The following is a 13,831-nucleotide window of genomic DNA, read 5'->3' on the forward strand; positions in this document are numbered from 1 at the left end:
AACAAAGTTTATTAACCAGCCATCTTCAATGTTCTTGTTTAAGCATGTATGATGATAGAGTTGTCTGGTTTTATAAAACACTCATTAAAAGAAATATCTGCAGTGCTACAGTTACCCTCATTATAGAAGGGAGTTGTAAGCAGGCCAAGCAGATAAGGGTCTATTTTACTGTTACATAAAAATACACTCAGTCTGAAGAGAATGCTGCAAACTTGATGGAAGAGGGAGTGAGAAGATAAGGAGAAAAATTTCAGACGTAAAACTACATCTAACCTTTATATGTGACTGAAAAAGTCAAATTAAAAACTATAGTTAATAGAAAAAAAAATAGAGAAATAAAAGATGATCATGTAAGAGAACCAGAAAAACGAAGACTTAAAATTAACTTGTGTTACCTTATGACTGTGGGATAAAGTTCTGATGTGTAGATGTAGACAATATTAAAAGCAGCACTGATTGTCAGTTTTCCCAGCAAAGACAGAGAGCGACTGTTCACCACAGCAAACACTCCAGTATCTGAGACAGAAAATGTGACCCTGGTAAGGCTTCTGAGCACTCCAATACACCTCAAAGCATTTCAATCACACAATAGTATGGTGTGAAAAGGAATCTGGTGAACAATCTAAAAGCTGAAGCTACAACAGTATTTTCAGTCTACCACTAATTAAATACTAAATGAGTTCTATAAGAAAGTTCAAGAATAGTATAACAGATACCTTTTCCAAAAGTGAGTACATTTTTTTTTTAACAAGAGACGTATTCATTGTCATTTCTACAGCATGACAATATTCTTCTAATATTATTACTTTGAAAGGAAGATGCTGCGAAGAATCATACTAAATTCCCATCCAGCTTAGTTTATCAGAACAGCCAGTGCTTATCTGCTTTTAACAGGCAAATCAGAGCTCATGCCCAGTGAAGACAGGTGCTTGCTTCTGGCCAGTGAGCCCTTTCACTTCCCCAAGCACTTCACCCTTGCCTGACTTGGGCAGTTCAGTACACAGCTGATTTCCTGGGGTCTCATGGTTCTGTCCTCTCTTTTCACATCTTATGTTTGGAATGACATGAAAAAAATACTTGGTGACTGGTACCAGGCAAACCAGAATATTTCAAATTGTCCATGCTGGAAAAATTCTGAAAACTTAAGTTGCATCCCTTTAAAAAAGCTTTACCTATGAGACCCACTGCCATCTAGGGCAAATTCTGTACTCTGTCATAGATGTTTAATTTCTTGAATCACTCTTCAAGCATTTGAAACATTCTCTTACTTTATGAAAGGTAATATACATGCATAGATCTTACAAACAAGGTGAATTTATCTATCTGGTTTTAAAAAGAAAAATTGCTACATAATCTGAAAATTAACATTAGTGCATCTTCACACAAAAGATGTTAAATTTCACATTTTTTAAAGACTCCCCATTTCAGAAGTTTATCAGAATGCTCTCCTGAGCTGTAAATTATGTGGCCACATTACTACTGCCACAACCACACTACTTTTGAATATTACAGAGCAGCGTGGGAAAGATGGGAACTTGCTCCATCACTCAGTTCTTCACATCTTCTAATACTGATCTTCCCCTTGGAGAGTTATATCCAAGTTGCATGGGTACCACTTACACTAACCTGTCATCTAGCTGTTGGAGATACCGCAAGAACATAATTCATTGGGATTATGTCAAAAACACTGGAAAGAAGCAACCAATGTGAACAGAAGTAAAGGGCAGAATCCAAAGGCAAAAGTTCAAATCCAAATCTTACTAACAAGTTTTCTCTAAGGTCTTAGGGAGGTTAATGCTTATTGTTCTTTTTCTAATGAGTTGGCCCATTAGAAAAATGAGCTTCTCCAGCTTCAAAAATTGAGACTCACATATGGTATGAGCCTAATCTTCCAGCAGCCATCAAATTGTTATGCTGTAGGATGCTGCTTTTACCAGTTCTTATCACATACTCCAGAAATAAAAAACTACTTACCTCTCTTCTTAGGCAGAAACATGACAATAAGACAGGCCAATCCTCCCAGGAAGAGAAATGCACTCAACGTTCGCTTCCGACCAAACCTGATACACAAAGATAACAAAGGTTTATATTTACATTCTGCATTAGGTTTGTGGGTTGCAGAGTAATGAATCCTCTGAATTCACACTGACTCTTTCTTTGCAGTTGGGAATTCTGACTTCCATCTTCCACCAACACCTCCTCTCACACCGTTTTTAAACAAGCTTCTGCTGCACACTTAACAAAATGAGTGCCAACTTTATACAGCGACTGACAATTTCTAGGATTTGGGGCTGCTTCCTGCTGTGTGTGACATTTGTAAAACTCCTCAGGAGACACAGAGCAGAGACTGGGAGGAAATTCTACAAAAACTGAGAGGCATTGGACAATGGCTCTCAATGTATCGTGGTTCAGGAAAAGGTAGAATATCTGCTCTGCTCTCACAGTTGCTCAGAGAGGTATTGCTATTGCAGGAGACCACAGCACAGCCCGGGCAGAGCGGAGTCGGGATAGCTCTGTCCCAGCAGCGAGGATGGGATCACGGGGCAGCGGTGGGAAGGACGCTATCTAGTGTCAGCCTGCAGGCAGAGCAGCTTCCTCCCAGCTACATCAACCCCACCCAAGCCAGAGGGATGGCTCACCGTGAGGTGTGTGACTGAAAACAAGTTAAACTGCTATTTGAAACAGACATAAATCAATGGCACGTTCACATCGAAGTGTAAAGCCCACTCAACAGATACAAGCTAGGAGGTGTGATACACAGAAAACCTATCTTTGAGAAATATTATAAGGAAATCCTGAATGGGTTAATAAATTCCATACTTACCATTTTTGGTTAATCAAGTAAATACAGATTGGGTATGCTGGGATTTCTATCAAGCCTGACAGGGCTAAATTGGCATAAATATTTCCGCCTAAGTCACCCACATTAAGGGTAAGACCGTAGTAAACCAAGCTGCACACAAACCTGCAAAAGACAGGAGAAAAAAAAAAAAAGTGAAATCAGAGCTGACACTTTGCCTGCCAAATTGAAGTACTGGTCTGGCACAATACAATATAAACTATATCTAGTGTTTCAGCAGATAGGTGTAAAATGTTTCCCTTTAAGTGTATGATGCCTTCTAGGCAAATAAACCATTTTGTCCCAGCAAAGACCCAATTCCTGACTTACTACTGAGTAAAACTTAAAACTACACTTATGAACAACATGCATAAACCAGTATAAAGTAAAAATACAATCATGACTATATTTATTATTTAACTTCTTATCCCTTTTGTTTTTATCAGGTTACACTTTCATCCACACTTTTTCCAATTGTGTCTAAACCAAATTTCTCAAGCAGTTCAAACAACACTTGAACCTTTTTTTAATTTCTACACCCTGGTCCCATTTTATTAATTCATTCTCCAAATCTGTTAACTTTTCTTTTCTAATCCTATTGTCATGTTAACCCCTGTAAAAGGGAGTTGTCTTTACAGAGAGGAAAGAAACTGGTCATGAATTTGTTCTGCAGCAAATCAGCCATTCTCATTTAAGGAACAGAGCAATCAACTATTTATTCTGCAGTTAGCACTTTGAAAAGCAACATGAAAACAGTTCAGTGCTGTATGCTGACAAAACCATTTGTTTTATTCTTAATTGACGCATCTTACCCAAATATATGCCTTATACAAGCAACTATATGAGCAGTCATGCCCAAGGACCTGCATACTATGTCACACATAAGGTTTTTTTAAAGAAGCAGCAAAAGACCTCAGAGCTACCAAGAGATCTGAAAGAAAACCAAAAACCAACAGGCACTTTTGGAGTTAAATTTCTGCTAGTAACTGGAGGGAGCATCACAGGCTCCTGCTCCTCACTGCAGCAACAGCAAGCACTTTCTCTTAAGAACTGTTGCCTGCAATGTCTACTCATTAGACAAGGTAGGCCACCCACCTGCTAATGGGCTCCTTACACACAAAACAAGAAATAATCCAGGAGAAGAGATACTGACAGCCTTGGGCCTAAAGGAGGACGCTGTGATTAATCTCAGCAGTCTTGTGGGTCAGAACAGAAAGGGGAGTTCTCAACTATTTTGAGACTCAAAACACAAGACCGAAATGCAGAGATAAAACACCTCAGAACTGGACTGTAAAAATGGCTTTGTGCTAGCAATGTACTAAGGAAATACTCTAATAGATACTTAAATACTATAAAGGATCCTTTTTAGGTACAGTGTCCCTAACAATCTGTAGGATGAGGCAATTCCCAGCACCACATTCTCTCAAAGACTTAAAGCGGTCGCAGCAGCACAGCTGGGCCTACAAAGCATTCCCAGTACCAGGTGAACATCATGATCAAGGTGCGTCCCAGGAGAATCCTGTATCGGAACAGGTCCAGAAAGCTGCCAGCCTCTCTGGAGCTCCTCTCTGCTGGCAGTTTTAATGAAAAAGTGCATTTCTGCTTGTGGTTCCTCTTGGCAATGAGGTAGAGGGCATCTTCCGCCTCGTTCAGACGGCCCTGGGAATAGAGCCAGCGGGGGGACTCGGGAATGAATCTGAAACACAGGCACACACAGACACCTTTAGGGGTTTTCTTCTCCATGAGGCTGGACTTGTCAAAAGGAATAAGGCTGAAATGCACTTCACTATAATAAAGAGTTTTCAAACAACCCTTCAGGTATAAAATTCATGTACTGAAACAGAAACAAAGCATGTTGAAAGGAAATGTAAGCCGTACATAATTTAGATACCAAAAAATTACACTGAGTGCATACATATCTACACACATAGAATGACACTACAAGTATGATTTTATACACATATACATACAAGTACAATTAGGATCCTGTCTTTGGAGAATTCATAATAAAGGAGGCACACATTACTACAAGTAACACAGGATGCTTTTGTAAGACCCACTAGCTCCATTTCTCATTTTCCACAAGACCAACTTCCACTTCCCAGTTTTCAACTTTTTACCAAATTCTCTCCTGTAGACAAGAAGGCAGAAACTGTGCAAAGGTCATGCTCCTTGTGTGCACTCTTCACTTGGCAGGTCTGTAACTCCAACAATATCTACTACACACATCTTCTATTATTTTGAGGCTTCCAGAACTAATTTAAACTTCAGTCTTTGGCCAGAAGCTTTTTAAGATTTTTGCCTCAGACCAAAAATTTTATTTTTCCTGTAAGTTTAAAAGAATATGATTTTGTGTTTTCACCAAAAAAAGAGCTTAGAAAGGAATATATTTTCTTCCCCAGGATAAAAATCTGATAGTATTTTCTACATTGAGTAATTTTTAAGCAATGTGGCAGGGAGGCAGTGTGAAATATGGAATTAAAAAAACCCTCTTCTTACAGGAAAGACAGGCTTCTGAGGACAGCTCTGGAGTCACCAGCATAACTCACTTCAAAAAATTGTACATATCAATCTGAAAGCTAATTTTTTTTCCAAGAGTGCCTATCACCACAAGGTTTTGAAATATCCTAAGTGTCATCTCTGCCTTTCACCTCATAAACAGGCTCAACCCTTCCCTGAGTTCTGATGCTTCCACTGAAAGGGTTGTGTGGATTTTTTGACGAGCAAAAGTTTTATTCAAAGAGTTACTGAAGTAAAATAGATGTTGGAAAGGAAAAGACCTCTAGTTTAAACAGCAGCTAAAGTAATTTTGCTCTTTTAGTTACTGAGATTTAGATGTCAGAAAGCAAATAAGAAAAGAAGACCACACTGGATCACAGAGCTTTCACGGTTGAAATTCACAAATCCCCTACTATCTCCAAAAAGATCACATTTGAAAAATTAAAGGCAGCTGCCCATTTTTTCTTTTGCATGCCACTTTTAAGACTGGACAGGCAAGCAATTTTGATGCTGTTTCCTCTGTGTAAACACAGGAGAAGCATCAAGTTCTCACATAAAGACGAAATCATTCCTGTATCTTTTATCATGTACTCAGAGTGCCTTGTAGCACACCAGTTTAGGTCATCTACAGCACACCAGCTAAAGAACAGGATGTGCTTCTCTTCCACCTTAGAGACTGTTCCCATCTACAGGAATACTGTACACACAGTGCAGTGTACACTTACAGGCTCAGATATTGCAGCACTACTATTTGAGGAAACCACATACCATGTGGGGAGGAGGGATGTGTACAAGTTGAGAGAAATACCTTATTTACATCATTTCATGCCATCGTAGAAAGGCAACTTGACTTAATAGTTTGGGTACTCTGTTTGATTTTTTTTTTGACATCTTTCTTTATGAAACTCAGTTTGAACAACTTACAGAGAGAAGAGAAAGACGACTGCTCCTTCCAGATTAACCACAACAGCCAGAGTCCTCCAGGAACGAACAAAATACCCTAATAAAGCATACTGGGCAATTCCAACAGCAAAGAACAAGCCACCAATAGAACCTAACACACAAGTAAAAACAAAACAAAACAAAACATTATCACTTCTGTAAGAAACACTAGTAAATCTCAACAAATGAGATCAGACAAGAACTAACTCTTTACTAATAACAATTCATTCAGCAACTCAGGCAAAACCACAGTTCTTTAACCAAAGAACACCCTGGCCTTCATTCATGCAGAGCAGAAGTATTACATCTAATTACAAAGATCAATAAAAGCCCTTTCCACATCCTCCACACCCAACAAAGCCTCGTGAAAAATGAAGTCATCTAATTCCAAATATGTGTATGTATGCAGCATAAGTATGCAACTTTCTATGTGTAAAAATAAATACTGAAAAACATTGAAAACCTGGTAGTTTTAGGAATATGTAGCATTCATTTACAGCTTCCATTATAAATAAGACACCCTATTTTAAAACAGGCTCAGCATAGCACTTCTTGAGTTTTCTAAGTCAGGCCCTGGAGCTCTAGTGATGCCTTAGGTTTTAGCTTTCATATTTTTCTGATTCTGTACTGCTTTAGTATGTAGTTCTGAACTCTATATTAAGGCACGGTAAGCTCTCTTCACAGAATAGCTAGACAAAACAATTCCTTTTCTAGCTTGGGACCGAGGACCACTGATCCAAATCTCAGGCCCAAGAGCACAAAAAGCAGTGGACTGAAGAGAAAAACAAGATGGGACTTATAACCTAAAGCTATAGTTGGACAATGCACTCCAATATGCAAATGGATGAGAACTTATAAAAGTGAGAGACCCCGTGACCGGTCGTCCATTTTTGTGACCGTTTTGGTTCACCTTGGGTGTAGCCCTGGTATTTATTGAGGCCTTTTAATAAATACCTACTTTATTCTTTAACTCCATCTAGCCTCTGTTCTAGGCCAGCCTTCACAAGGCATCAGTAGCAGTACAGGTTACACACATTTCTGAAGGACAGGTCCAACACTAGCAATCAAAACAGTTAAGAGGGTCTGTATCTTCTAAATTCCAAGGGCAATTACTACATGGTACAACTTTTTTTAATAACATATCAGCAACAGTTTTCACATCCTCCTATGATATAAAAACACTTCTGATTTCTTTTTAAAAACCGCCAGGAAGGAAACAATTTATATGTAGAGTACGAACACTTGCCTGTGTTCAGCAGAGTCCAACATTCTGATTAGTAGAGCTCAGTTGTGACAAACCTTGGATGAGTATTTAGCTAGTAACATTCATGGGAGAGGTTTCAGCTGGATCTTTGTCAACTTGAGTGATGCAGAGATCTGAATGGCCCCAAGTCATCTGCCCTGCTTGTCCAAGGTTCATATTAAACAAGCAGAGTTCAAAGGCTGTGATCACAGATACGCTCAAGCAGAGCTAAATTTGCAACTGCTTTGTATGCCTCAAGTGGTGTGTGAGATTGAAATCTATAAATTCTGACAATAAAGGCAGTTTACCTGCTAATGCCCAGTAGGCTGTACCCACACACTCATTCAGCAGAACAAAGGCTACCAGGGACATCCCACCATTCATCATCCCTACCAAGAATCGGGAAACGGCAAAGAATTCATACGAGGGTGAGAATCCGTTTGCAATGGCAAACAAGATGTCAAGTGCAAAACCTGGAAAACAAAGCAAAAAGTTTCATGTTAGAAGGGTACCTAAAGAAACAGAAGCAGTTACTGGTATCTTTACTTGATGCCCAGTGGCATCTGTCCTAAGCCATCATAGTAACCACCATCGCAGGTTTGGAAAGAAATTTAAATACCTAGAGTCAATATCCAAAAGGAGGGGACACAGAAGGAGTGCTTTTCTGATACATAGTTTGCAGTTTGAACCTTTAAATTCAGTTCATAGCACACAGTTTTTTTATACAGCCAGAACCATTGTCTGACTCCTGTTAAAGATGGCTTTATATTTATCCCCGATACAGAAGCCACAGGTTAAGTATATGACCAAATATCCCCCTCATTTTTAGAGAGCTATGTATAGAAACCAGAGAAGAGAAACATTGCCAGGGAACAATACATGATGGGTTTGCACAGAGAGCAGGCCCACCTTTTTGTGCTTTGAATGAGTGCTGTTCCTTCAAAGAAAAACAAAAAGCATAAAACATTTATTTAAACTCTACATGCTCATGTATTGACTCACAACTTTATACATACACAAAACATGCAGTTTTAAATGCTGTTTCATCTGGGGATAGTTAGAAAGCTTATGAGCTTCAAAACAGTATGAGGATCACAAATATATAAAAATTAAATCATGCAGACAGGGGATAAAACATGCAACAAATTCCTAACAGGTTATACAGGTAAGAATGCTGTTATAAAACTACTAAACATACTAATTGCAACTTGCAGAGATCCCATGAGCACAATGTTGCACGAGTGAAAGCCTTTTACGGTGTGACTCACAAACCCAGAACACCTCGCAGAAATCCAAATGGTGACTGAACAGTGAAATATTGATTTGTCATCTCAACTTCTATGGCACAAGTATATTGGAATGCCAAAACAAACAAAACCACAGCACATGATTTACAGCTGCATATCAAGCTCTCAGCAGGAACTGGGCTGCTGCCACTGATCTTCAGGGACACGACACCTTCGTGCCATTAATGCTGTCGAGGGGTTACCTGTGAGATAGACTTTCTTCCTCCCGAAGCGATCGGACAGCTGCCCAAAGGAGATGGCTCCAACAAACACACCACTGAAGTAGAAAGAACTGGCAGCACTGACTTTGTACGATGCATTGCCAATTAAAAACCACTGGATGGAGGGGGAAGAAAAACCAGAAACAACAAACCAGCAAAAAAGCAAATTAATCAGAATCCGAACAGTTCACCAACAGCTAATAGCTGGAGGGGATGTTACAAATTTTAAAGAAGATCAAACTCTTCATAAATCTCCTAAGCATCATATTCAGTAAATCATCAGTCCCCACTGCTGTCTCCCATACTCCTTGCAGGATACTAATAATCACAGTTCTCCCAAATCAAATGCAGTCTTTGGTTCTGAAATCAAGAACAGATTCCTCACAACACTCTAATTTTTGCAGCTTTCTCCCACTTTCCTTCTTCTGCCTTCTTTTACATAAAGCTGTTTACCTAAACCGATTCAGATCTACCTACTGACACGTGTCACTGCAGTGTGCAGAATACACATTGTGAAAAAATAGTTGTGCTTTATGTCTGAAGATACTCCTGCACATTCTCCTCTTTATGAACTGTCTTGTCCCTGAGCAATACTTTGGTAGCAGGCTAGTCAGGTTTTCTGCACACACTCATCTTTTTTACAGTGTACTTCATCACTTCCAGTTCTCTTCAATTCCAATACAAATACATCTTGAAATGTTTGATTCTTAGAGACTTAATGTCTCAAGTTGAACCTAACAAAATTTTTTGACCCACAGAAGTGCAGAATGAAAATACGCCATGCTGTCAATGTACAAAAGTTATTTTCTTTTGTATTCTAAACACTCCACATCTTCTGTTCTTTTCTTTTACTATTCCTCTTGCACCTTGAGATAATGTTTCCTTTTAGTGACAACCAACTCTTCTTCCTGTGCTGGTAAGCTGGTGATTATGTCATTATCCCTGCAATAACTCTCTAATCTTCTCCTCATAATCTCCTCTTCCTCTACCAAAATCTCATTAAATATCCTCTCTAGCAAAGCTTATATTATTTCAAAGCTCAGTTATAAACTACCTCATCATGAGAACAGAGCCATGCAATTAAACCTCACAAAGATTAGGATGCTAACAAAACATCATTCATAAGCTCCAAGAAAATAACTTGCTTACTTTCTCTATCTGCTTCATTTTGAATTGTTACTTTAACAGGAAGGTAGTTACTGATAATAGTAGGAAATGCATCCATAAAGTGTCAAGACTGACAAAATTCAACTGAAACCAACCATATGACCATAAAGCAGCTTTTGAAACTTCTGCAGACTTCAAAAACAATTGCCAGAAAAATGCATTTGTAAAACAACTGCATATGAGATTAATTTCACCCTGGAATAACATGGTCAGTTTGTTTTATAACAGCTACAAGAATCATGCCCTAAATTTTGGCATAAAAATTAAAAAAGCTGCCAATATGAAAATTGTTGATGTGAAACACTTTCTGAATCATTCAGGGATTAAGGGATAATTTGGTTGTAAAGCAAAATTTCTTCTCAAGATTTATCTCAATGTCTAAGCCCTTTAGAGAGCTCAAGGCTTTTCTACATAAAAACATGCTACATATATTATTCAGAAACCAAGCTTTTTGCAATCTTTTTCACTGTAAATTTGTAATGGTCATGGTATCAGTGATGCCACAAGGTTAAGCACTGACACGTCCTCTTTCAATGTAGGAAAAAACTTCTTTACAATCAATCATGAAATTAGATTAATAATGAATTAGTGGTGAAATATTTTCCAGCTATGTATGTTCTCTCTCAAAATGCTTGTGCTTAGCACATAACCTCCAAATACACCAAATATTTAGCTAAAAAATTCATAAAAACTGTACTTTAATAGAGGGAAACAGAAGTGGTGTGAAGATTTTATTCAAATGGGCCTCTACTGAAACATATGCTAAAGAATTAGAAAGCAGACTCTACACAAGTTGCCTTGAGGCTGGGGTTTTTCAGGTTTTTTTTTGGTTGGGGAGATTTTTAGGGTTTTTTCTTGCTCAAGCAGGCTTTGTTCTTTACCAGCATTTCTTAATTATGCAACCAAAATGTATAAAGATCAGTATAAAATCTATGTCATATGCTAGGCTCTACAAGCATGTCTGACTCGTCAAGTTTAAGAGAGTAAAAGATTCTTGGGCAAGTTAAAAAAAAAAAAAAAACAAAAAAGAAAAACCCCAGAGAAAATTTAAAAACCTTACTGAATTTTAAATAATGCTTAAGAAATCCACCATCCATTAAAATTTTAATTTAAATGGTATCATAAGTACTCATATCCTCTTTACTGAGAGAATAAGAAGCAATGCCTTTTGTACACAAAGACTTGGTACTATTCCAAAGCTGGCCATTTTTATTAACATGCTCCTAACCAATAAACTGCTTTACAGGAGTAATTTGGATAGCATTAATACCTCAGGACAGTAGCCACAAACTATCAGGTGGTACTACACTTGACTCCACAGTTCAGCTCTACATTCAGGCCTTGTAACCAATGCACTCAGGGCTCTCGTAAAGAGAAATTTGACATTAACAGATACTGACAGACCCAGGAAGGGCAGGTGTTGCACACATCAGTGCAGAGTCTGGAATCATTCCTGTAGGGACTATGGTTAGACCATGAAAGAAATCACTTAAAAAACACAGAGGTCGTGCCAACAAAGCCAAAGCTTGTTTTGGAGTAGAATGGGAGGGATCTGCTTTGTCCACCTGACTCCCCACTGCCCATGTTCTTGCGTGTGGAACTGCAAAAACTGCAGGAACCACATCCTCTCCAGTTCCTCCAGTGCTTGCTAACTGCATGATGGATGCACTACATGCACTGGAGCTCAGCAAGGGGATGGCCAGAAAGAGCTCAGAGTCCATAAAGGATTTTGAGCAAATTAGTAAAATGAAATAGTAAAATGTAAAATAGTAAAATGAATGTCATGATTCCAGCTCAAATGTGAAACCAGGCTGCAGGATGCAATATCTAACCTCCATACAGAAAAGGTGGGAAGTTTTGGAGCAGAACACTGATCAAGATCTGCATAGCAACATACAGCTAGCTTTTGTTGCCAGTAAAGACATGAGCACATTACCTGGGCTCTAGCTGGAGGTAGCACATTTTATTTGCTAATCAAAACATCCATTAGTATGCAAGAAAAAAGCAGTACAAAGAGACCCCCAAAACCATCTCAGTAAGATTTACTACTCACACATGAGACTGCAAAACACATCTCAGACTCACCTCAGAGACAATGGATGTGAAGTTGCTGCCGAAGTGTACGTGCTTACGCACCTCGCTGCTGTTGGCAGTCAGAAGCCATTCCCCAAAAGCTCCCTGCTCGCTCACTGAGTGGTTGCCGTGGCTCTCATTAGCAGAGAGCCCCTGGAGATCCCACTGGTAGGGAGGAGTTGCCCCCACCAATGCGATGAGGATGGCTTCAGTGGCCACATAGAGCTGGTGTGAAAGACAAAAAACATCAGAGATGCTCAGCTTGAATCCAAGTAATGTCTCCTCCACAGCTGTGTGAAAAACGCCAATCACTTGGTTTAAAATTTTAAAAGTTTAATAGTAATAAAATGGTTATAAAAATAGTAATACAATTAGAGTAATAATAATTTGGGCAATTTGATTTAGGACAATATGAGACAATAGAAACAAAGAGTTACGGACATCTGGGTACCTTTTTCTGGGCAGCATAAACCCGAAAAAGGACACATGTTAACAGAGGATTAACCCTTAAAAACAATAACCTGTTGCATATTCATACACTTCATACATGATGCATAAATTCCATTCAAACACAGGATTCTGTCTGGTCATCATGAACTTTTTCCTCATAATCCTAACGGTGTGATCCTGCCCGAGCGAGGAGGGAAGAAGTTCATTTCTCCTGACAATGGAGCAATAAATTCTCTTTCTCTGAAAGATTTAGGTGTCCTGTGGCTGCTATCTCAGTGCGAGTCCTTTCTTTAGGAAAAAAGCATCCTACATAGCATAGTTTCTATTTTAACACTTTGTTATAACCTAAAACTGTATTTAATACACTACTTAAGAGAATTAATATAGCATTACTTTCTAACACAACACATATAATATTCATTCTAATATCTGCGAAAAGCCAATCATATAATACGCATTTTTCACAGCTGGATCCAATCAGTATTAAAAGCATTCCTACTTTTGTATGTGTCTTCTACCACTATGAGATGTCATGTATAGCCCTTATCTACCAAACAGCACACACTGAAGAACCACAGCTTTAACAAAGTGGTTCTTGCACTTTTTATGTGCGAGATATTTGAGAGAAGTTTCCCTCCTGACACCCTTCCCTCAGTCAGAGAGCCCCAAACTCCCACCCACAGCAGGTACGGATCATGGATGGAGGAAAAGCTATTTGATGTAGGGTCTCCTCAAGCCAGGTCTTATAGGCTCTTGGATATTTATATCACACCTGAGATAGCTCAGCTACCTCATATGGCATAAAATCAGCAAGATGGCTTCTGTGGCTGTGTTGAAAACAGAAAAGTTTTAATGAAAGGCAAAATAACAAAGCTTTTTACAGAGAAAAATTGAGCCAGGACAAGAGGTTCTTGCTCGTGGTAAAACACCTCACAAAAGTCATTAGTTCCTTTGTTCTCTTCTTTTTTTAGTACATTACTTAGGCGGGACTTTCGGGCTTCCGTCCAATTTGCTATCCTTAAGTTTGAGGTGAAGTCCCCAAGGTGCTATGAGGTGTCTTTCTACCTAATTGAGGAGAGAAACTTCTGGGCTTTTTTCTTTTTTCAGGAGA

At 38.8% G+C, this 13,831-nt stretch overlaps 1 protein-coding gene across 2 annotated transcripts in view; it reads right to left on the reverse strand.

The window, feature by feature from the left end:
* Positions 1 to 13,831, reverse strand: part of SLC22A15 (solute carrier family 22 member 15) — a 37,828-nt gene that overhangs the window by 11,516 nt on the left and 12,481 nt on the right. For both annotated transcript variants that reach the window (XR_008482735.1, XM_054269736.1), the window contains exons 2-9: positions 12,283 to 12,495; positions 9,013 to 9,145; positions 7,832 to 7,996; positions 6,263 to 6,392; positions 4,320 to 4,535; positions 2,825 to 2,965; positions 1,975 to 2,060; positions 396 to 516 (exon numbers count right to left, since the gene is read on the reverse strand). Coding sequence is in view for 1 of the 2 variants with exons in the window: in XM_054269736.1 (XP_054125711.1) it covers positions 396 to 516; positions 1,975 to 2,060; positions 2,825 to 2,965; positions 4,320 to 4,535; positions 6,263 to 6,392; positions 7,832 to 7,996; positions 9,013 to 9,145; positions 12,283 to 12,495 (1,205 nt within the window). In the remaining variant the exon portion in view is untranslated. The remainder of the gene's footprint in view (positions 1 to 395; positions 517 to 1,974; positions 2,061 to 2,824; positions 2,966 to 4,319; positions 4,536 to 6,262; positions 6,393 to 7,831; positions 7,997 to 9,012; positions 9,146 to 12,282; positions 12,496 to 13,831) is intronic.

Source organism: Melozone crissalis, unplaced genomic scaffold, assembly GCF_028551555.1.
Source record: "Melozone crissalis strain CALT ecotype California unplaced genomic scaffold, PUWL_Pcris_2 ptg000008l_1, whole genome shotgun sequence".
Taxonomy (NCBI): Eukaryota; Metazoa; Chordata; class Aves; order Passeriformes; family Passerellidae; genus Melozone; species Melozone crissalis.